The 22,730-nt window shown below is 37.1% G+C and overlaps 1 protein-coding gene across 3 annotated transcripts in view; it reads right to left on the bottom strand.

Moving 5' to 3' along the window:
• Positions 1-22,730, bottom strand: part of RAP1GDS1 (Rap1 GTPase-GDP dissociation stimulator 1) — a 140,365-nt gene extending 117,635 nt beyond the window's left edge. For all 3 annotated transcript variants that reach the window (XM_012810563.2, XM_023518399.1, XM_012810565.2), the window contains exon 1: positions 22,609-22,730. In XM_012810563.2, the coding sequence (XP_012666017.1) occupies positions 22,609-22,612 (4 nt within the window). In that variant the 5' untranslated portion in view covers positions 22,613-22,730. The remainder of the gene's footprint in view (positions 1-22,608) is intronic.

Below are 22,730 nucleotides of genomic sequence, written 5' to 3'. Positions count from 1 at the left end.
CCCCGGCCAGAAACTGCAAAAAAAAAAAAAAAAGAAGTATTAATAATCAAAATACAATTTGTTCTTAAAAGAATAATTTCTTTCTGATATAACAACATATTCTAGCCTCCCTTATGAAAGAAAATGTGACATCTTCAAAGGGTTAAAGCAAAGTTCACTTTGGTCATTAATTATAATTAATGAGTCTCCAATTTTTTAACTGCTTAATTACTCCGAAAGCCACACTTAACAAAGTCCCCTACAAGTTTAACAAAATGAGTCTGGCAAAGGTCTTAAACAATATCTTGACAAAGCCAATGAATTTTTCCTAACCATCTTATTTGATAACTGTACCAACTGACTCCTTTTCCATTTTCGAAACATTTCAGTTTCAAAACAGTAGTCTTTTAATATCTGTTTTTGGCCTTCTTCTACAGACCATCCACCCTCTGCATGTCCCTTTATATGTTACTGTGCCCTCAGTTTTGCCCAGAGCCCCTTTCTCTTCCTAATACATGCATGTCCTCCAGAATATTAGGATTGTATGGTGTCTTTCCTTGCTTTATCCCGCCGGACAGATCAAGTCCTTTCTTTACCTACCAATCAACATAAAGAACTACCACATTTTAGGCCTTGTTACATTGGATAAAATCTGATTCCCAACTCTGGTAACCTGACTAGCCAGTTATCATTCCACGTCTTTCTAAAATGTCCCTGTTGAAGACATGTAAACAGCTAGACTTTCCCAATAGAACTTTCAAACAACCTTGCCAAGCATTTTCTTTTCTCTTGTAGTCCTATATACCAGTAGGCACCAGAGGCTCTTTCTACTCCAATATCTCTGTTCTATAAACAAGAAATTCAAATTATAATACAGGATGTCCATAAAGTTCATGTGCAATTTAAAATTGTTTTACATTGTAAATTGCACAGGACCTAATTTATGGACAGCTTGTATTTATTGCTCTGTAAGTGCTTACTGCAATAAAGAGTTTTAAAGACCTGTTTATAGTTATCAGCTCCGCACTTTTAAAAAAAAATTCAATCTCAGAAAAATTGATGGGGAAAGTGAGGCTTTTATAATATTTAAATAACCTGGCTGTAAAAGGGCTTATGACATTTAGCATCATCAAAGAATATACTTGACTATGAGCAAAAGATTAATCTAAAAGGTTATTCTCAACACAAGACAGTGTCATGTTAAACTGATGAAGTCTTGAAATTTTTTTATGTTATTGTAGTGGCATTTTTCAGTTTATCTTCCTCATAGTACATGGCATTATTCAGATATGGTGGCTTTCTTTTCAAGGTTATTGGGCCCAAATATCATATTTGAAAATGTTCATTCCCTCACTTTACTACATGTTAATAGATAGATATGTTTGTTAACCCTGGACATTATACCACTGTCAAGGATAAAACACACTGGAGATAAGTATATGACAAGAACTGCTAACTGAGTCTGTGAAGAAGGTTTAAGATCTTTTTACTTCAGGCCAGTGCAGTGGCTCACGCCTATAATCTGGGCACTCTGGGAGGACTGAGGAAGGTGGACACCTTGAGCTCACGAGTTCAAGAGGAGCCTCAGCAAAAGTGAGACCCCATCTCTACTAAAAATGGAAAAACTGAAGCAAGAGGATCACTTGAGCCCAGGAATTAATTCAAGGTTGCTGTGAGCTACGACACCACAACACTCTACCCAGGGCAACAGCTTGAGACTGTCAAAAAAAAAAAAAAAAAAAAAGACCTTTTTACCCCCCCATTCAAATTTACTCATTTTTTCTAAATACGTAAAGTAAGAAGTACTTACTTCTTACTACAAATTAAGAAGAAATCACTGTTTGTGTTAGCATGTGAAGTAAAAAGTACTGTATTTTTAAAATGTTATATTTGGGGTTTTATTATATTGTATAGTAATTCAGTTCTGTATTTTTTCTTGTTGTTGCTTAATGTATGTTTACAGAGTTGGTCCTGAGCCAGTCTGGAATCTAAAACATTTTAACAAATTAGTTTACTGTGTCTTCTATTAAACTATACTAGATGTGTGTGTGCGCGGAGGGGGGGTGGGGGGGTGTATTTTGTATTTGTTTTTTCTTTAATGAATTTTCTGCTAGGTGAGGAACTTAAAAAACTAACAAAAGATTTAGGCCTTCTCTATCCTCTCCATCCCCCAAATTCTTTTTTTACATTTGAGACAAGGCCTCACTCTTTCACCCAGACTAGAGTATGATGGTGTAAGCACACAGTTCACTTCAACTTCCAACTTCTAGGCTCAAGCAATCCTCCTGGCTCAACTTTCCGACTACCAGCATGCACCACCACATCCAGCTAATCTTTAAATTTTTTGCAGAGGTGGGGGTCTTGGTGTGTTCCCCAGGCTAATCTCTAACTCCTGGCCTCAAGCAACCCTCCCACCTTGGCCTCCAAGAGTTCTAGGATTACAGGTATAAACCACTGTGCCAGCCTCTTTTTGATACTAGAATGAATATACAAAGATTGTTTTTGAGTTTTACAGAACCTGAGTCCATCTCCCAAGCTGCTTTTACTCATCCACTCTAGCAACCTCGAAAACATGTTCTTCCCAGAGCCTATCACTTCTCTTACAAACATTTTTAGTAGTCTTTTAATTGCCTAACATCCAGCATATTCCCCATGAAAACCAAAAGCCTCAACGAATATAATGCTCTCATCTCCCCTTACTTTCTCACACATTATGTGTGTCAGTCCCACTAGATTACTGAGTTTTTCCCAGACACACTTTCATTTTTACAATCATGCAAATTAATTTCTTCCTATCTAAAATGGCTGTCTGTGAATTCTCCACATATAGATTGACTATTTATGTGGCAAAATCAAGTAATATACCATTTCTTATGTGAAATCTATTCTTGCAGTCAAACTCCTTCCTTTTTTAGGCTTCCATATTTTGTTTGTATCTCAACTATGACACTGATTTCACTGTTGAACGTTACTTATATTCAAGTCAGGTTTCACCATAACCCGATGGCTCAAAGACAGAGAAGACAGAATATTTTAGAGATTAAAAATTCAGTCTCTAAAGTCAATCCATTTGCATTTATATCCTGGCACCACCTTTAACCTGTATAAATTTAGGAAGCCTCATTTTTTTCTTTGCCTTTTCGTACATAGACTACAGATGACAATAATACCTGCCTTGTCAGGTTGTTGGAAAGATTAAATAAAGTGATAGTCTTAGAACAGACCCTAACACAGAGTAGGCAATCAACTAATGCTTATGACTAATGATATAATAATTAACTTTCATTTCATACTATACCTTTCATATTGTCTTGCACACAACAGGCATTCAATGAATGACTGAACTGAATCAAATGATGAACAAAACTTGTACATTCAGTTGTAAATAAAGAGGACGATGGTCTATTTACAAATTTCTTTTTTCAGTCTTATTTAATTCCTTTATACACATACCTGAATACATATAATTAAAATGTATAAATGTGATAGTAATCTTTTCTTTTTTGCTTTGTCATTTGCTCAGCCTTCTCTTCATCTCCATCAACCTCTCCACTTACATGTCAATGAACTAAGATTTTTTTCAAGCTTTCATGACTTTTTTCCCCTCACATAATCATATATACAAATGCAGAAAATTTGAGACGCTTTGTTAACTAAAAATGAAAGCATTTACATACTTTTGTTCTGCACCTTGATTTTCTCTCTCAATCACTCTTGTCAATTATTCCAAGTCAATCTGTATAGCTCTAACTCATTTTTTAAAATAAATGTGGCTTCCTCCATGATACAGATATAGCACAATGTAGTCAACCATTTCTGGATATATTGGTTTTCACTTTCTTTTACTGTGTTTCATTTTGGTCACTGGTAACGACTGAGCAAAAGAAATCTTTGTACATGCATATATAATTTTATGGACTAGGTTCCCAGGAATGAGACTGCTTAGTTTAGTGTTTTTAATTTTAACTGATGTTATCCAACAGTTTTAAGAAAAACTGAAAGATTTCACTTTTCCTAATGTGTTGGGTGTATTCTTTTCCCAACATCCTGACTAACAATAAACATTAAAACTCTCTTTTCTCGATAGTCAGAAAGAGAGGTATGTGACTGTTGTTTAATTTTTCTTTGACCACTATAAATGTCAGCATCTTTTCATGTTTGGCGGCCATTTGGATTTGCTTTCCTATAGTGTTTATCGGCATCCTTTACCCAGTGTTCAAATAGGTTTGTCTGTCTTATTCTCGTTCCACAGTATAGACATTAACTTTTTGTCTATCACCTATGAAATCTTTTCCCTTTCCCCTCAAAACCTATCATGAATCTAAGGGTCTTATTATGTATTTTCCCCCTAATTTTCTTTTATAGCATTTGGATTCTCAGCCATGATTAAGTGTCTGTGTCTCCAGGAAATGGCTCAATTATCATATAATATTTGAGTTTCTAGTTAAGTCTTTCATTCACTGGAATTCAGTCATATATACAGACTAAGATTGGGGTTTACTTTTATTTTCCTGCATCAGGGACAGGAATATTCTATCCTTCACCCACTAAATTAAACTGCCACCTCTGTTATGTTACAGAAATGTCTATCTGAAGTCTCTCTTCTTTCTAATGATCTTTGTCTATTCTTATATTAATACCATATTGACATTGGTATTAGTACATTGACTCTGTCAAATGTTCTGGTATCTGGTAAGACCAGTCCTGACACTCTCCTCTTTTTCAGTTTTTGGCTGCTCTCTCAAATTTTTTGTTTTCCATAAGATCATTAAGATCATTTCATCTAATCACTCCAGAGTGAAGGAATGACTGAATGAGTAACTGAATAAACGAATGAAAACTCTCCCAGATTTATAATCGAAATTACATTAAACTTATATTTTAATTGTAGGATCACTAAGAATTCTTCCCTTCTAGTACATGTATGTATTTCATTTTGTTCAGACCTTGTATTGAGTCTATCAGTGAAATTTTCTATTTTCATACAGATCTTGTCACTTTATTATTAAATTTATTCCAATACATTTCAGAATTTTATTGTTAGTAAGAACTGGATAATGCATCCCATTTCCAGGTCTAGAGCTATGCACACAAGTATGTAATAAGCAAATACAGATCCTGTTATTTCTTCTTTTCTGATGTTTATGCTGGCCTCCAAGATAACAGCAAATGAGAAAATAGTTTCAGTCTCTATTATTTCATGGCCTAATATGTTAGCTGTCTAAAATTAAATATTGAAACCTTCTCTTTGGCTCTTAATACATTTGCAACCCTCCATCAGTCTCTGAGGGTGGATAAAAACTTATACACAATAAATCCAGAAGAAAGAGGAACTTATTTCTTAGCAATCTTTAAAAAAGACAAAAATAATTGCTACCTGCTATGGATGCTTGCTATCAAAATATAAGCTAGAAAAAAATACCAAGAGCTTAGAAAAAGTATTTTCAATGTAATGTAATCATTAATTACTACCTTCCTAATTATTACTTGGTCAAAGAATGAAAAACTTAACAATTAAAGAGAATAAAAGGCCAATGTGAAGGGGACATTTTCTTTAAATTAGCCTCCACGATTAAGTGCCACAGAAGCATAGTCATAGGAATGCACCTAAATATTAAATATGTTTAGTGAATATACATGTATAGACTTCCAAAAGAGATACCTGAGCAAAAGCTTAACAGTTCAGAGTGCATATGTGCAAACACTACTTGGAGAACTGGAACCACTTGTAATATTTGAAGAGAAACAAAATTAAGAGGCAAAAACTATTCTAATTGCTGAAAGCGCCAAAGTAAATTTCGTAACATTTGCACACCTAACTTCTACCTTAATTCATTAATATATCACTTTAACATGTAGTCATACTTACTCATACACGTGGACTTTTCTTCCAACATGGTTTTCCACATTGCAATGACGTTGTTAACTCTTTGCCTTTCACTAGTTATCCACATGTCTAACCACTGGCTATACCTCTTTTGTTCCACAAATTGATTATAACTAGACTTCTCACATCACTTACCTCCCTCACGTTAGACAAGAAAAGAAATGTAAGATTTAATGAAATCTAAGGGCTTTAATGAATTTAATCAACCTGTCTCATAAGTCATGCAGTGTGAGCACTATGCCAAGTGGTTGAATTCTAAAACTTAACTTCATAATTAAGTTTCTAAATCTGCTTAACTAAGAAATTATTTTTGTAGAATACAGTTCTAATTTTTCTATATTTTTCATTTTTCTAACTTTATAGTCCTAGGCACATAAAACTATGAATATAGTTTTATTAAATTCTTCTAAGATACTCATACTACTCACTATGGTGAAAATCTAATAAATTTTGATAATCTACATTATTTTTTAAGTTACCTGTACTTGCATCTTTTATTATACTTTAAGGCAGGGGTCCTCAAACTTTTTAAACAGGGGGCCAGTTCACTGTCCCTCAGATCATTAGAGGGCCGGACTACAGGCCCTGGGATGAGTCGGCTGCTAAGCAGGACAGGCAGCCGTGGCAAAAACACCCAGCAGGCCAGATAAATGTCCTAGGCGAGCCTCATGTGGCCTGCAGGCCGTAGTTTGAAGACGCCTACTTTAAGGCATAAATCACCATGATTAAGAGACATTTTTATTAAGATGAGCTATACTAAAAACAATGACTTCATTTCACTGTAAATTTTCTTCTCCTAATTATTTTACAAATATGATTTTAAACTTTTACAGCAGTCACTTTTCATTTATTCTTAAATGGAGTTAAAAGTCTATTTTAGTATGAACTAGAAACACTATAGTCTTGTAATATTTGATTAGAGGGTCAAGAATATGATAGATTATCTTCCTAACTATAATATTAAACCATAATGAATAAGAGCAAAATATAGTTTATAAAATTTTATTTCACACAATGCCAAAAGACCTTTTCACTTAAAGTTCAAGGACTATTTCACTGTTTTATAGCTATCAAATATAGTTTTGGCATATAACATGACACAAATTGCTAATAAATTAATACATTGTCCTTTTAAAAAATTACATAGTGATTCACACTGATCTAGATTTGATTAATTCTTTGAGAACTGATCAAGAAAAATTTTAGGGCAATGTTTTCTCAACAGTCTCCTAAATGGGATGATTAAAGATATTCTTTTCATATATATGTATTTTTTTTTTTTTTTTTTTGGCAACAGAGTCTCAAGCTGTCACCCTAGGTAGGGTGCTGTGACATCACAGTTCACAGCAACCTCAAACTCTTGGGCTTAAGCAAGTCTCTTGCCTCAGCCTCCCAAGTAGCTGGCACTACAGGCACTCGCCACAACGCTTGGCTATTTTTTTGTTGCAGTTATAATTGTTGTTTTTAGCTGGCCCAGGCTGGGTTCGAACCCTCTAGCCTCAGTTTATGTGGCCGGCACCCTACTCACTGAACTACGGGCCTCCAAGATATTCATTTCAAACAGTGGTCAACACCCAGGATTTTATAAGCCAACCTAGAAAATCACTGTAGATAAATCAACAAAGCTTGATGAAATCTGTCAAACAATTTTACAGAAACCTAAGAACTATACTGGAATAATGTTAGTGAAAATATGTAATCTTTCAATTACAAACAGCTTCTTTGTTAAAGAATTGGTGAAATAATCTCTACATACAAGAGTAGCTCCAGAAGACGTTAAAAAGCTGGAACTATACACAGTAATTTCAAAATTCATATCTGCATTAATAATAAAGGAGAAACTCTCTAGATTTAAAAAAAAACTACATGAAACATATTCATCTGGCCACAGCTCCCTTCGCCCACAGTGGGCCAGCAAGTCAACCTACGACTTCACATTTATCAGTACTTTTTTATCTCCATGATTCTTCCAGAACAATGATTTGATAGTTTACTATCCTGTGTTTCCTAATTTCTGAAGCCCCAAATTTATTTATCTCTTAGCTCTCATCCTCTATTTAGCTCCTCAGATTAGTACATTGATCTTGGCCTTCTACCTTTGCTGTCGAAGTCTCCTCCTCCAGGATACTACTGAAGTGTCTGGCTTTGGCTCCCAGCACTTAGCTTCAATGGAAAAAACGCCCTGCCTCCAAGTTATGCCCTAGACTCTGGGACGTGCCTGACATTAGAGGAAGATCAACAAGGGGGACAAATGATATAATTTCAACAAGAGGAAATTTTTCCTGAAAGTGTACAGGAATTTCACAGGCTAACTAAACTGGATAAAGAGAAGTATTTGGGGTTATCAACTTAGATTTCCAGTCTTGGGCAAGATTCTTTACCAGAACATAGTTAAAGTTGTGACTAATCAAATGTAATGGTGGGGAAAGAAATAAAGACTCTGTTTTATAATAATCTGTAATAACAGAGAACAAGATTACAGATCGACAAGAAATAGATAAATGGGGCTTTCATTAGCTGAAGAAATACACAGAGAAGTATTTCATTAAGATTGGTACAAAGCAGAGTCTCTCTTAGTAACCTAATACAAGGAAGAGAAAACATACACTGAAATTGATAAATTTTTAGACAACAACAATTTTTACTAGGTAATAAAATGCCAGCCAGAGAAAAATAATATATGTTCAAGTAGTCATAAATGTGACAGATGAGCTTAACATGGGCATATCTTGAACAATACATTAAGAATTTTTAATATCTAATGAAAATAATACTGTCTGAACTAACACTATGAACCCACAAAGAAAATATTGTACCAGGATACTGCTACAGAAAACAAAAGATATTTTAGGATCAAGATAAAACACAAAACAATTCAGATAAAATAAAATAGAAAAAATGACAATATCCTTTCTTATAGCCATAATGTACAATGAATTTAAAATATAAGTAAAATTCAAGCAATAAATCATGTCACTTATCAACTTATGTGTATATGTCTCAGCTCCAAATTCACCTGAATTGCCTGATTTGTAAAAATGCACCTGGACTTTAAATATTTTCCCTTTGCCAGATTTGACTATAAGCTTTGAGTACAGAGGACAGTGAATAGGAAAGTCCACTCCCTCCTTCTTAGCCTGTATGATTTTCTCCAGTCCAAATGCTGGAGTGTCAGGCTTGGCGCCTGTAGCTCAGGCAGCTAAGGTACCAGCCACATACACTGGAGCTGGCAGGTTTGACTCCAGCCTGGGCCATTGTAGTGGGCGCCTATAGTCCCAGCTACTTGGGAGACTGAGGCAAGAGTAGCTTGGGCCCAGGAGTGTGAGGTTGCTGTGAGCTGTGATGCCATCGCACTCTACCCAGGGTGACCACTTGACACTCTATCTCAAATGCTGGCAAATCATAGTTTTTACTATGTATTTTCTCTACCTTTCAACTCTGGCAGCAGTTCTGTGCAGGAGAGACCCCATACAGCTCATCTCTATACCCCAGCTCCTGTTACCGTCTCCTCAGCCCTGGAAGCACACGTGCTGGAGGATCTGTGGGGGAGGCCACTCAGAACCACTCTGGCCTTAAACAGTACACGGAAGTGGCGAAATTTTAGCAGAAGGAAGCCTGCACCAGGGTCTCTACTTCCTCTGCATGTTCCACTCTCCCCCTGTGCTCACCCATCACCTTCAGCTTGCTGGTCCTCCAAAGAGTTGTTCCTTCAGGCCAGATGTCGTTGGATCAGCTCTGGCCTAGCTAACCCAATGAACTTCTACACCTAGAGGGCTGAAACTACATCTTTTAATGAGAACCCCCCCTTCCAAGGAAGTTAAGTTTCTCCTTCCTTACACACACTCTCAAGCCTATTTACTCTTTAGAGTTTGCTGTCTACCTTTTATAGTCATTCCCCTAATAATTTTACATTAATTGTCCCCTGTTTAAATTGCTGTGTTAAAAGAAAATTCTCCCTGTATTTCTTGGCACTCTTGAAAAGGAAATTGATAAACTATAATAAAGACAAGTCTCCCTCCCTGAAAATATTCAAAGATTATTAAAAAATTCTCTTCTTTCCAGAGATTTGCTCCTAGCTTATTTTTAGGGTAATAAACCCAGAGATGTCATCCTTTTTTTTTTTTTCAGAGAGAATGTGTTTAATTCCAAGATGTATTTCTTGGATATGTAGCAGTGCCAGCAGCCCTAAGCTTCTAGTGTCATGATTTTAGGGTTCCTCTTCTGTGGTGCAACCCTGCTACATGTGTAGGGTAACATCAAGTTCTCATTTTGGTGCTTGGACCTGTCATGCTTGAAGACCTGGCATTAAAATGCTCTGAGGAACAAACTGTTCTCTGATCTACAGACTTCACTTTCCTGTCAGATTAGATACATGTATATATTCACATATACTTAACGTTGAGTTGTCTTCTACTTGGACCTAGACTGATACAGATAAATAAATATCCTTAGAAAAATGAGGAGTTATGTGAGATAAGGCTATTAGATCTTTTTAGTGAACAATATCATAATCTGTAAGATCAGGAATGTTACAGATAAAGTGACTAATAAATTAAGAATTTAGTCCCAAACTTCCATTAATCCACCAATATGAATAATAAGTGTCCATCAAACATCAAACACTGCACTTGATGCTAAAGATACAAAGAAAGATGGATACAACACAGCTCTGTCCTCTAGTATCTCACAATATGTTATGACAGAAAATATTTTTAATTTTATTTTAGTGGAAATTATTTTTATATATTCTGATTCATTCACAGTAGCAATGTTAATAGTTTCTGCTGCATCCTTCCAGAGGCATTCTCTGTGTATATATGTAATTATTGATATTTATACACACACTCTCATGACTCCAAAGCATAAAAAATGCCAGTGTAACTCCAATACTGACTACCTATCTCATGACAATGATCTTAACTGAAAATATCCATTATCAGAATTATATTATTTTTAGAAAATCATAAGACCTATTACATAACAGAAATCCTTGGTAATTTTATGACAAAGTTATTATTTTATTCAATGGTTATCAACCTAAAAACTCCACTGTCTTTTAAGAAGTGATAAGAAAGATGTGATTAAAAATAATTTTACCAAATATACTAATAATGAGGCTATTACTATAAGTAAACACTAATATTAACATCAGGGATAACAGGATAATAACTTAGGAGATCAGTTGGAGAGATCAGAACTAATACTTCTCTATACCTCTTAAGTTGATAAGAACAGACAAATTTTAATAGTAACTGTCTTTATTAATCTAATTGTACCACCTGACATTTTTTTCTTTTCTTTTTTTTTTTTGAGACAGAGCCTCAAGCTGTCCCCCTGGGTAGAGTGCTATGGCATCACAGCTCACAGCAACCTCCAACTCCTGGGCTCAAGGGAGTCTCCTGCCTCAGCCTCCCAAGTAGCTGGGACCACAGGCACCCGCCACAACACCTGGCTATTTTTGGTTGTAGCCATGACCGTTGTTTGGTGGGCCCGGGCTGAATTCGAACCCACCACCTTAGGTGTATGTGGCTAGCGCCTTAGCCACTTGAGCCACAGGTGCCGAGCCTGACATTTTTTTCTTAGCCAAACTTAAGGTCTACCATAAAGCTATGTAAAACCTTAAAGTCTACCATAAAGCTATGTAAAAGCTATGTAAATAGAAGCACTATTTAAACATACATATTTCTCTTCTCACTAGTAAGACAATTACTACTTCCTTAAGGAGGCCAGGGGCAATCCTAGCACTCTGGTAGGCCAAGCAGGATTGCTTAAGCTCAAGAGTTCAAGACCAGACTGGGCAAGAGCAAGACCTCAACTCTACTAAAAATACAAGTATTAGTGGGGCATTGTGACAAGTAAGTGACAGTAGTCCCAGCTACTTAGGAGGCTGAGGCAGGAGGATCACTTGAACCCAGGAGTATGAAGTTGCTGTGAGCTAGGCTGATGCCAGGGGCCTCTAGCCTAGGCAACAGAGTGGGTCAAAGAAAGGAAAGAAAGAAAATAAGAAAAAAATTTTCCCCAAGAGAATTATTGTCAGAATAAAGAACAAGTTTAAAAAACCATGGGGCAATGTTACTTACTAGGCAAAATTCTCTATTAAACTATCTTCATTTGAATGGAAGAAAAACTCAATAAATGTCTATTCAGCAGGTAGTTCTCTCCTTTGACAAATTTCAATAGCAATGTTTCTTACTAAGACAATGTATCTTTTAAACTTTATAACTGTTTCAATAATTGTTTATATAACAAAGCACCCCAAACAAAAGACATTTTATTATGCTCCCAGATTCTGTGAACAGGGAATTCACAAAGGGCAAACTGAGGATGGCTTGTCTCTACTCCATAAGATCCAGGGCCTTGATACAGAGTCTCAAAGGCTAGGGGTGACTGGCTGTGATTCACTGGCTGGGGATGGCTTCATCTGATTCATCCAATGTTTCTTTCACTTACATGTCTGCCAAATGGACTGGAAGGGCTTGAAGATTGCTGACCTGAGACCTTTCCATAAGGCTTGGCTTCCTAATAACACAACAGCTCAGCACACTAAGAGTTCTCAGCAGGCAAACTCCAAGCAGGCAAGTGTTCCTATGAACAAGGGGAAGCAGCATTGCCTTTTATGATCTAAGCTAGGAAATTATAGAACATCATTTCCACTGCATTCTCCTGGTAGGTGCTAAAAAAGCAAATAGATCTGTCCTCTTATTTAAAGTCTTAAGGGTCTGTATTCTCTCTTTTGAGAATCCAATATATGACCTTCTCTGTTTCTATTACTCATTTCTTTACTAGTTAAATTTTTTCAAAAGCAGAAAATGTGACTATTTGTACTAATTATTTTGTCATTTTCTTAATGCCTAATATGGTAGTCTTGTGTGCCTATCAACTGATGATACTTTGTACAAACCATATAAAACCCAGTAATGCTACACACTGGACAATTATTCTTTCTTGGAGCTTACCACCATACCACCCAGAAACACATTTTTGCAAGTAAAGGGAAAATAAACTAATCCGTTCATATAATTTTTTTCTCTGTTCTGATTTTATTTTTGAGGTTAACTATACCTTATAGTTTTTTTTTTTTTTTTATTGAATGGTAACTATGTACATTAATGCATTTCTGGGGTACAGTGTGGTGTTTTCACATACAATTTGAAACATTTCATCAAACTGGTTAACATAGCCTTCATGTCATTTACCTAGTTATTGTGTCAAAACATTCCTAGTCTACTCTTAGAAAGGTTCACTTGTACCCTTGTAAGATAAACCACAGAAGTGATCCCTCCAATCCCCTTCTCTCCACCTCTTCCCCCTCCCCTCTCCTTTCCCTCCTCCCCGTATTCTTAGGCTGTTATTAGGTTATAGCTTTCATATAAAAGGTATACCTTACAGTTTTAAACACAAATTACCATTTATATTTCTATGAAGCAGAAATGTGTAAGTTTTGCTTTCTTATAATGATCAGTTCCATCTTTTGTAATGGAGTTACTGAGGAATCCTCATCAGTAACAAATAGGGTTTTTTTAAACCTGACAAATTAACTGAGCACAGGGGCTCAGGCCTATAATCCTAGCATTTGGGAAGCCAAGGTGGGCAGATCACCTAAACCCAGAAGTCTGATACCATCATAGATGATAGCGAGACCCTGTCTCTGCAAGAAAAAAATTAGCTAGGCACAGCAGTGCATGCCTGTAGTCCTACCTCCTCGGGAGGCTGAGGGAGGATTGCTTGAGGCCAAGAATTGGAGACTGCATGAGCTATGACGACACACCTGCAGTCAACTAAGTGAGATCCTGTCTCAGAAACAAAACCAGGCCTCTTTGCCTTTTTACCTACTTGCCCTGGCAATGGGGGCCCATTTGCTGTCAAACGTATATATTTTTGTAAGCCTATATTTTGCTCTTACTCTGTAACCTACCTTTCTTTTCTCAATAAACTTTGTTCTATGCTTGCCTTAAAAAACAAAACAAAAACTAAAAAATTTCATATGAAAAATAATCTCAGATAGTGTGAGTTCCTCAAAGTTCTATAGGCAAACTTTTGTAAAAAGTACAATTCCTAGGCTTTTCTTTATCCAGACTAAGAAAAACAAAACTCACCTACAAATTAAGGGAATTTACTAGTTATTAAAGATTACATTATATAATTTTTTAATAATTTTCATATAACATCTAAAAAGAATTCAAAAAAATGTATCATTTGTGTATAATTCTTTTCATATAATCATTGCAAATAATTTTATAAAAATTCTGTTAGAAAATGTCAAGATATAAGAAAATAATCTAAAAACATTATGGTACTTTGATGACTTTTTAAAATGCCATGTCATCACTTTCCCTAGAAAATGTTTAAAGGCCAAAAATAAGAACAGAAAAAAAATAAAACAGATTTTGGTTTGCATAAGACCTTATTAGGCAATTGAGCTTGAAGGTTTCCTTATTATAATTTATATTAGTTTCTTATGACATGGGCCCCCCTCCCTTTCATTTTTATTTAGGATCTACTGGTCCTCACTTAGCACTAATGAAAATATCTTAAAACCGTATATATCAAATGGGAATATAAAAAGCTTAGTAAAGGCTAGACAGAGTTTATGGAAGAACACAGAACTTAACTTCTGTGTCTTTGATTTTTTATACCACTCTGATCAACTGAAAATTCAGTTGGGAAAAACAGGGGACACTGAGAGTGAAGGAGGAAGTGATGGGGCGATTCACTCAGCAAGACTGAAGGGATCCATAGGGAGGCATCCACATGTGGGAAAGAGCAAGAAGAGCCACTGGGGAGCCATCCATCTGAGAACATTTGCAGGGTACCTCATCTCCTTTGCTGGCAACTCTTCTGTTTAGTTAGATGAAGGGGAAGTCCAAATGGTGCTTTTTGGCCTAATCTGGAATCTTGATCTGGCAGGGAAGGAGAAGCCAGTGCACAGAGAGCCTGCAGTTCAGTTTAGTTCCAGTCTCTTATGACTGCCACTGCTGAAGCCAGTGCTGATGATCTTCACTTGTGGTGGTGGGATGTTCCCCAAATCACTGCTGACAGTTTGAGTTGGGGGCTGTGTGGGATGCTCTCCATAGAGGCTAGTGTTGTAGGGGATTGCTCTGCCAGGGTCTCCAGGTAAAGGTCAGAGTGGCAGCTGGGTGAGGCTTTCTAGGTAGTTGGTCATGGGTGTCTGGGATGCTGTTGTTTACCGAAACCAGGTCTAGGTGTAATGGTAGCTCATGGCTGAGAGTGGGGATCCCTGGCAGTAGAACTATGTATCTTGGAGTTGTTCTGCTGGCTCACAGGGAGTGCTGGAACCTGAAGGATAAGGTCTTCTGTGTAAGCTGCAACATTAGAATCTCAGAGGGGAGGGCAGTGTTGTGGGCCTGGGTTCAGTGAGAACTTCAGAGCTGGAACTGGGGACTGCAGAAGCACAGCCATGTTGTCCACCGGCTTGGGGGCTGTGGATACCAGATCATATGGGTGGGGGTCAGTTCTGGTGGGCTGAGGCTGTTGGATGGCCAGGGTTCTCCCCCTGCCTAGGTCTTGTAGCACTACCCCAAGGATTCCCATGTAGTGCCTGTGGTGGAGGGGCACTTGACTCTCAGTTATAGGGCATGGCATGGGGAGCTTCTGCTCTACCTGCTCCCTCCCTGACCTGTTGGGGGTGATGCAAAGGCCACCAGATCTCTGCTACAGCTGCTCTCCAGTAAGCAGCCTCCCAATCAGTCCACGTGTGTGTTGGTAGAGGAAGCCTTCTCACAGTTTGGGCCACAGTGCCCCACTCTAGAGACAAAAGCTGGCTGAATAGATAAAAAGTACAATCCAAGTATGTGCCGTCTCCAGGAAACCCATCTAACCCCACAAGGACTAACACAGACCCAAAGTGAAGGAATAGAAAAAGAATATTCCACAGGAGTTGTAATTCTTATACCAGATTAAAAAAAAAAAAAATCCCAGTCAGTTTGAGATGGCGGTCTTGGTATATTGTACAGGGTGGTCTTGAACTTCTGGCTCAAGCAATCCTACCTTAATCTCCCAAAGTGCTGGCATTACAGGCATGAGTCACCATGCCTGGCTAAGAATCTAAAAAAATTCTATAAATGCCTTTGATACAAAGAATATGTTCCTTAAAATCACATGCAATTGGCAATCCCTATCTGTGTGAAAAAATGCTTCAAAGATGAAATTCACAAAATTGCATTACAGATCTGCATTATCAAATGAGTATCTGCAATCAGGTGGTAGAAGGGGAAGCAGGAGAAGTAGGCACACTTTTCTTAAAAAAAATCCACATATAAGTGGACCTATACAGTTCAAGCCCATGTTGCTCAAGGGTCAACTCTACAATCATGGCCAGCAGATCAATTTTAACATTTCCATTTATCACTATTCTAGACCTTGTTTTTAACTTCTGAAATGTTTCTAAGTAAGTAAAGTTATATAAATAGAAACACTGAGAGAATTTCTTTGCTCTGCAATATGAATCTAGTATCCATATCTTAACCACCATGGGAAATGGTTTTTTTAGATCATTTATTTAGATAAACCTAACAAGTTAGTTCAAACCCTGAAGTTGCTACCTCAAGTAGATTTTATTATTTGTATTAAAAATATATTCTTCTTTTTAAAAAAATTTCAGATTAATATGAAGATACTTTGTTTTTGTTTCTAAGGTAAAGTTCAAGTTGTAGCTGAGCCCTTCACCCAGGTGTGCTGTATAACCTTACATTGTGCACATTAGCTGAGAACTTGCAATCCCCTTTCCTCCTCCCTTCCCCCTTTCCTACTTCTTCTACCCCCTCACTTCAATATACTTGTGTTTTTCTTTCATGTGGGCTTGTAGTTGTTTAAATAAATTTTACTATTTGAACACTAAAAAAACAAGTTATATAGAGATAAATATAACATATTAAGACATGAACAATACTATATTTCATACTTTAGCTTCAAAGAACCACAGAATTTAGAACCAAAGCACATGTACGTTTTATAACTGCCATGGCTTAAATGCTTTTGTCCCCTTCAAAACTTATGTTGAAACTTAATACCCAATGCAACAGTACCGGGAGGTGGGGCCTAATGGGAGGATCCTGTGGAGTCTGTCTTCAACTAATGGATTAATGATGCTACAAAAAGGGCTTACAGGAAGAGGTTCTCTTTCTCTCTTAGGGCATGTGAGCATGTAAGATTTCTTCTTTTTGGAGGCTACAACATGTAGATGCCCTCTTGGAACCAGAGACCAAAGGTTTGATCTTACAGTTCCTTGACTCTGCACTGTGACAGAATAAATTTCTGTTCTTTATAAACTAGCCAGTCTCAGATGTTCTGTTATAGCAGTGCAAAATGGACTAAAACAATAACCTAATCTGATATCTTCATTTATTATTGCTGTTCTCTCCATAAGAGCGAGCTGTTTTCTGCCAAGTTAACCATCTAGGAAAGGAGAAGTTGAGTATCCCTTATGTGAAATGCTTGGGACCAGAAACGTCTCAGATTTTGGATTTTTTCAGAGTTTGTAACATATGCATTATATTTATTGGTTCAGTATGCCTAATCCAAAAAACCCCAAATCTAAAATGACACAATGAACACTTCCTTTGAGCATGATGTATGTCTGTACTCAAAAACTTTCAGATTTGAAAGCATTTCAGACTTTGGATTAGAGATGCTTAACCTGTATTTTAAATTATTTTCCTATCAGTTATCCCTGGGGTTCTCAACCTTCCTAATGCTGTGGCCCTTTAATACAGTTCCTATGGGTCATGACACACAGGTTGAGAACCGCTAAGTTATCCAAACATTTGGCTACCTAAAATTACATGGAGTTCCCAGAGGAGTAGGTTTTCCTCCTCCATCCCTCCTGATGTTCATGATTAAGTATTAAAAATTCAGGTAATTATGATGGTTCTTGCTAGTATGAGCAATAACTCCAGAACTGCCCAAGTTCACATTCAAGTGATCAGGAATCTCTGGAGAAAGCAACTATGCCTTTCCTTAAAATCCCCTAAAAACTCCACGATTTCATTATGAAAGCACAAACTCTTTGATTCTCAAAAAGAACTAAAGCTATTATGGCTTTCCAAATGTAGTACTTTAGTCTTCAGAATATGACTCTACCAAGGTTAGTGAAAGTAGCCATTCTCTCATATTTAAAAAAGGGGGGGGCATATAAAAAATAGGAATAATGCCAACATAAGAAAAATTATTGAACTAAGTGCTTTTAAAATCACAAATTTAGTAATTACTAGCTATCAAAAATATTTTATCACCCTACCCTGGCTTCCAAAAAGCAAGTAGAAGTAGTGTTTTTTTAATCCATGAAAAATATTTTCTAACTCTACTTAAAGATATATGCAAAAGACCATCTATTAATATAAATCTGATACATATCTACAGAGAAAAATGCAAATCTAAGACTTAAGAATATAATCTGAATCATACATATAAACTACAGAAGTCTCAAATTCACAAAGTCTAACAGTAAATTTAAAATAAAACAATTCATCAGTAAAGAGTATTTTTTATGCAGAAAGCTGTGGAAAATTATTAAATCAGTCTAAACTGACTCTGCATGACAGATATAACAATAATAAAAATTCTACTACACTAGCAAAGGCAAAAAAAAGGAATGTCAAAGAAATATAAGACAAGATGGTGAAATTACGAATAATTCTCAGGCAAGAAAACAACACATGTCATTTCACATAAAATGTAACATGCTGAATATATTTTTTGAAATCTATGCTTTCTCATAGATTTTTTTTTTTAAAGGGCAAGAAATACAGCATGACTATACTTAGAGGACTATTTCCACTTGCCTGTTAGTCACTTAGCTTTTACAACTGACCTCTTTAAGGTTGCATTATACACTGGGTAATATCCTAATCAAACCACACCAACGTTGAGCCTCTTCTCAGATCAAATCACCCTGATTATTCTGAAGCAATGAACATTATTTAACCATTCACTCAGTATTGAAACCAAATATGTATCAGTTCTAGTTTTTCACTCCTACCTATTTCTTATTCCTTGTCAATTCACGCCACTCCTTTTCATTGCATTCCCCGCAATTCTTATTTGGGACAAAGTTTCTTCATTTTCTTTTTTGACTTTCCTCCTCTGATCTAACTTCACATATCGTCTCAGGAAATTTGTGGATAACTTCCACCAGTTCAAATCCTAAGTCTCATGAGAGTTATAATGACTGTTTTACTATTTTTTACCCAGTTTCAGTCAACAAGTGTTTACTGCACAGCTACTGTGAACCAGAGAAACTAGTGTTTAGAATAGGTATTCATGCTAATATGACAAAGTCCTTGTCATCAATCAGAGACTAAATGACAGACTAAAAAGTCCAACTCAACTTGTCCAAATATTGAGTTGTTTCCTTTTCCAGTGGATTGAATACATAATAACACATCACCATATTCTCATTACCACCCAGGCTAAAACCTGTGACTCCTTTCGCAGTTCCATATTCAATCAGCTGAGTAAATCTAGTCTTTATTTGCAATTTCTGGGCAATTCCCATTGCCACAACCTTGGTTAGGCCATTATTACATTTTCACCCAAACTGCAATAAGCACCTTCTTAGATGTTCTCTAGTTTCTCATCTTATCCCCCCTGCACTCAAATGACAGACTTATTTTCCTACAGATGTGATCCATCACTTAAATGCATAAAAATGTTTAGGAGGCCCTTAACAGATAAATTAAGTCCAGATTCTTCTTCACTTGGCATTTAAGGTCCTACATTATCTTACTTGATCATTAACCATTACCACTGTATTACTTTTACATGTCCATCACCAACTGTTTGCTTACCTTTGGCTCTACCCAAACGTGGCTATTTAATCATGTCCTGGCTACTCCTGAAATGTTCCTTATCTATCTTCATTTATGTTACTTCTCCCCTCCCCCAACGTCATTTCAATTAACAGGCTCATTTGTACTTTCCAGAAGTTTAACTAACCTTGATTTAAATAACACCATTTCTCTAAAGTCATCTCTTCACCCCCTCAATTTGTAATATATATAAAGGTCTTTTATAGCAATTATAAATTTATTTCTATTACTGTTATAGTTATTTGTGAATGTGTTAAGCTATTCCCGTTAAGATTATAAGCAAATGATAACATGAATGTCTTATTCGTATTTGTCCTCCCACAGTATATTACATATTGTTGACATTCAATAAATATTAAATACATGTTAAATGTATAATATATACGTAAAATAGCTATGGTCTACAGGTTATATAGAAATTTTCCCTTACTTTCTTTGAAGAAAATCACTGCCATGAGAATTTTTTTTTAAATCACTCTATTTCACGAGAAGATAGAGTAAAAAGTGCTTTTTTATCTTACCATTAACCATGATAGAAGGTACTATCTACCTTCTTATATGTATATCAATTATTGCAATAACTTTCTTAGCTCAGATATAAAACTGTTTTCCAAGGTTTTAATTTTACATTATTATACATCCTTACTGGTCTTACATGAAACCACTTTACTATAGAAAAGAGCAGTTTAGAAAGAAATGGCTTGACTGAAGTTGACTCAAAACCCATACCTCTGAGAAAACCCAACTTTTTTTTTTTTTTTTTAATGAAGAGAGGCCATAGCTACTATGGCATCATACAATTATACTCACTTCTTCCCTTATATTCCACACCTCCATAACAGCTACCAACCTAAATGCTTGTTCAGAGCCTACACTTTCAGGTTCAAAAGATGCAAATAGATAGGTGGTTTTAAGGGCACTTAAGTCACTAAAGATTAAATGAATGCCTACTATGTGAAAAGCACTGTGGGGAACATAAAAATTAATATGATGTAATTTTCATCTTCTAGAAGAACTCATGATTAAATGTACAACACACACAAACTCCATTACAAGGTACATCATGTAAATGCTAAAAAGCTTCTATCAAGGTACAAACAGTGCCAGGAGGAGAGATTATCTAATCAAAGAGAATCTGAAAAGACTTCAAATGAGAGATGAGTTTCTATTTGCTGTCCCCCCCATTTTTTAATCAAGCAATAGCATGTAAGATTTAAGTAGATGATTTCATTTATTTTAGGTATTTTTATTCACCAGTGTTGCAAAAGAATTGGATTTCTTCTCCTAAAAAGGACTGATTCAACATTTAAGTTAGAAATTTAGTTAAACGAGTTTTTTAAACGCACCTGAAATATTTTACAAGCCAAACTTGAGGCCTGTAATTGAGAAAATGTGTGTGTGTGTTCAAAGGTAACAGTATGTCTAACAATCGAATATTAATTTAAAATTCTACTTCTGTATAAAGAATATACACGCAAAACCGGGCCACCCTATTTTTACAGCAATTTGTTCAGCATATCAATAGAACTCACATTAAAAGGTGAAAACAAGCCAACTGAAAATAAAATTCTAGGTCATTTTTCATTCATACCATCTCCTCCTCCAGCACTTATTGTCTCTTCACAATATATGGCCAAAGGTCTGAATCAGAGCTTGGAGCACCTGTTTTTCCAAGGAAGCCTCATCGACACCATTTCTAGATTTAGATACTTCCTTGAAGATTCTGAGTTGCTATCACTTAACTCTAGACGTGTTGAGCACCGTATTGTCAGATGAAAGGACCACACTCATCTCAAGTTTAAAATAACTTGCACAGAAGGGGTGGGAGAAGTCCAAGTTGACACGCCAATGGAGCAAATTTTTAAAAAGAGGAAATTATGATAGACAGGAGTAAAAGCAAACTGGGAAACGTGTAAGTTGTATATTCCAAGTTGCTACTATTAAAAGAAACTTTCAGCCTTTAATTACAGAATTACAGCATCAGACCTTTTCTTTGATTACCAAATGTGACAGTTAAGCAACGTATGACAAAAAATTTTAGGTCAAATTACATATAGTTTTATAAAACACATTTGCTTTTAAATCTCTTATCCAAACCTATCTCTTCAGATTAACTATACAAAGGAACTAAAATCAGATTATGTAGATTTAGGCAGGGGAAGCTGGGAAAGAATAACCAGCATGTAAGTTCGGTAACAACACGTTACAAGGCGCAGTTTCCTGCTACAGTTGACAGACGAAGGAACCAAGAAAATGTGTTGAATATTGCACATTGCTGTCACCCAGCACTAATTCAACAGCTAGCAGCTCTACCCTGCCTCACGTTCCTCGTAGCCTGTGACAAGTCATCTTTTCAACCTATGAGGCTGCCCGCTCTCCCCCGTGGAAAATAATTTCCGTGCAGGTTGTAAAATCGCCTTCTCAAACTACTTGCTTCCACTTCCTCGCCCCGGGATGAGCAGTACCCAAGATGAGGAAAGGTCGTGCTTGACCGGGAAGAAGTTAGACCAAGTGGTCTCTCCCGCGGTCCGACCGGAGCCCGGCAGACACGGGGGAAAGGGAGCGGGCGACCTCGGAAGCGCAGAGGGAGCGGAGGATGCGAGCCCGCGAGGCCGGCTCCGTGGTGCCCGGGCACCGGCAGGAAGAATGGAGGAGGGGAGGCGAGGCAGCGAGGTGCCGGGGAGCCCGGCGGCGCTCCGGCCCCGCGGCCCGACCCCACCCCGCGCTCGGGACCCTTCCAGCCCCGGCACCTGGCGTGCGTTCCGCGTGCGCCGACTCTCCCCGGAGAAAGAGCCTCCGTCTCACACCCGTGCACGGACGAAATCGGCAACTTTGAGCGAGAAACGTTTCCCACCCTGCAGCACGCCGAGAAAGAGAAAAATGTCAGGCGATGACGGGGGAGGAAGGATGACTTACCCATGTTCCTCCCAGAGGGTGAGGAGCCGGCGGGGCGAGGCGAAGGTCTCCGGTGCGGGCTGCGCGGCTCTGTGTCCTCCCTCTACCTCCGTCTCTCCCGCAGCCAGGGAGGGACCCGCGGG

The sequence above is a fragment of the Otolemur garnettii genome, unplaced genomic scaffold (assembly GCF_000181295.1).
Source record: "Otolemur garnettii isolate 467f Iridium unplaced genomic scaffold, OtoGar3 scaffold00137, whole genome shotgun sequence".
NCBI classification, from domain to species: Eukaryota; Metazoa; Chordata; class Mammalia; order Primates; family Galagidae; genus Otolemur; species Otolemur garnettii.
The sequence above is the reverse complement of the archived record's forward strand: the minus strand, read 5'-3'. Positions and strand labels throughout refer to the sequence as shown.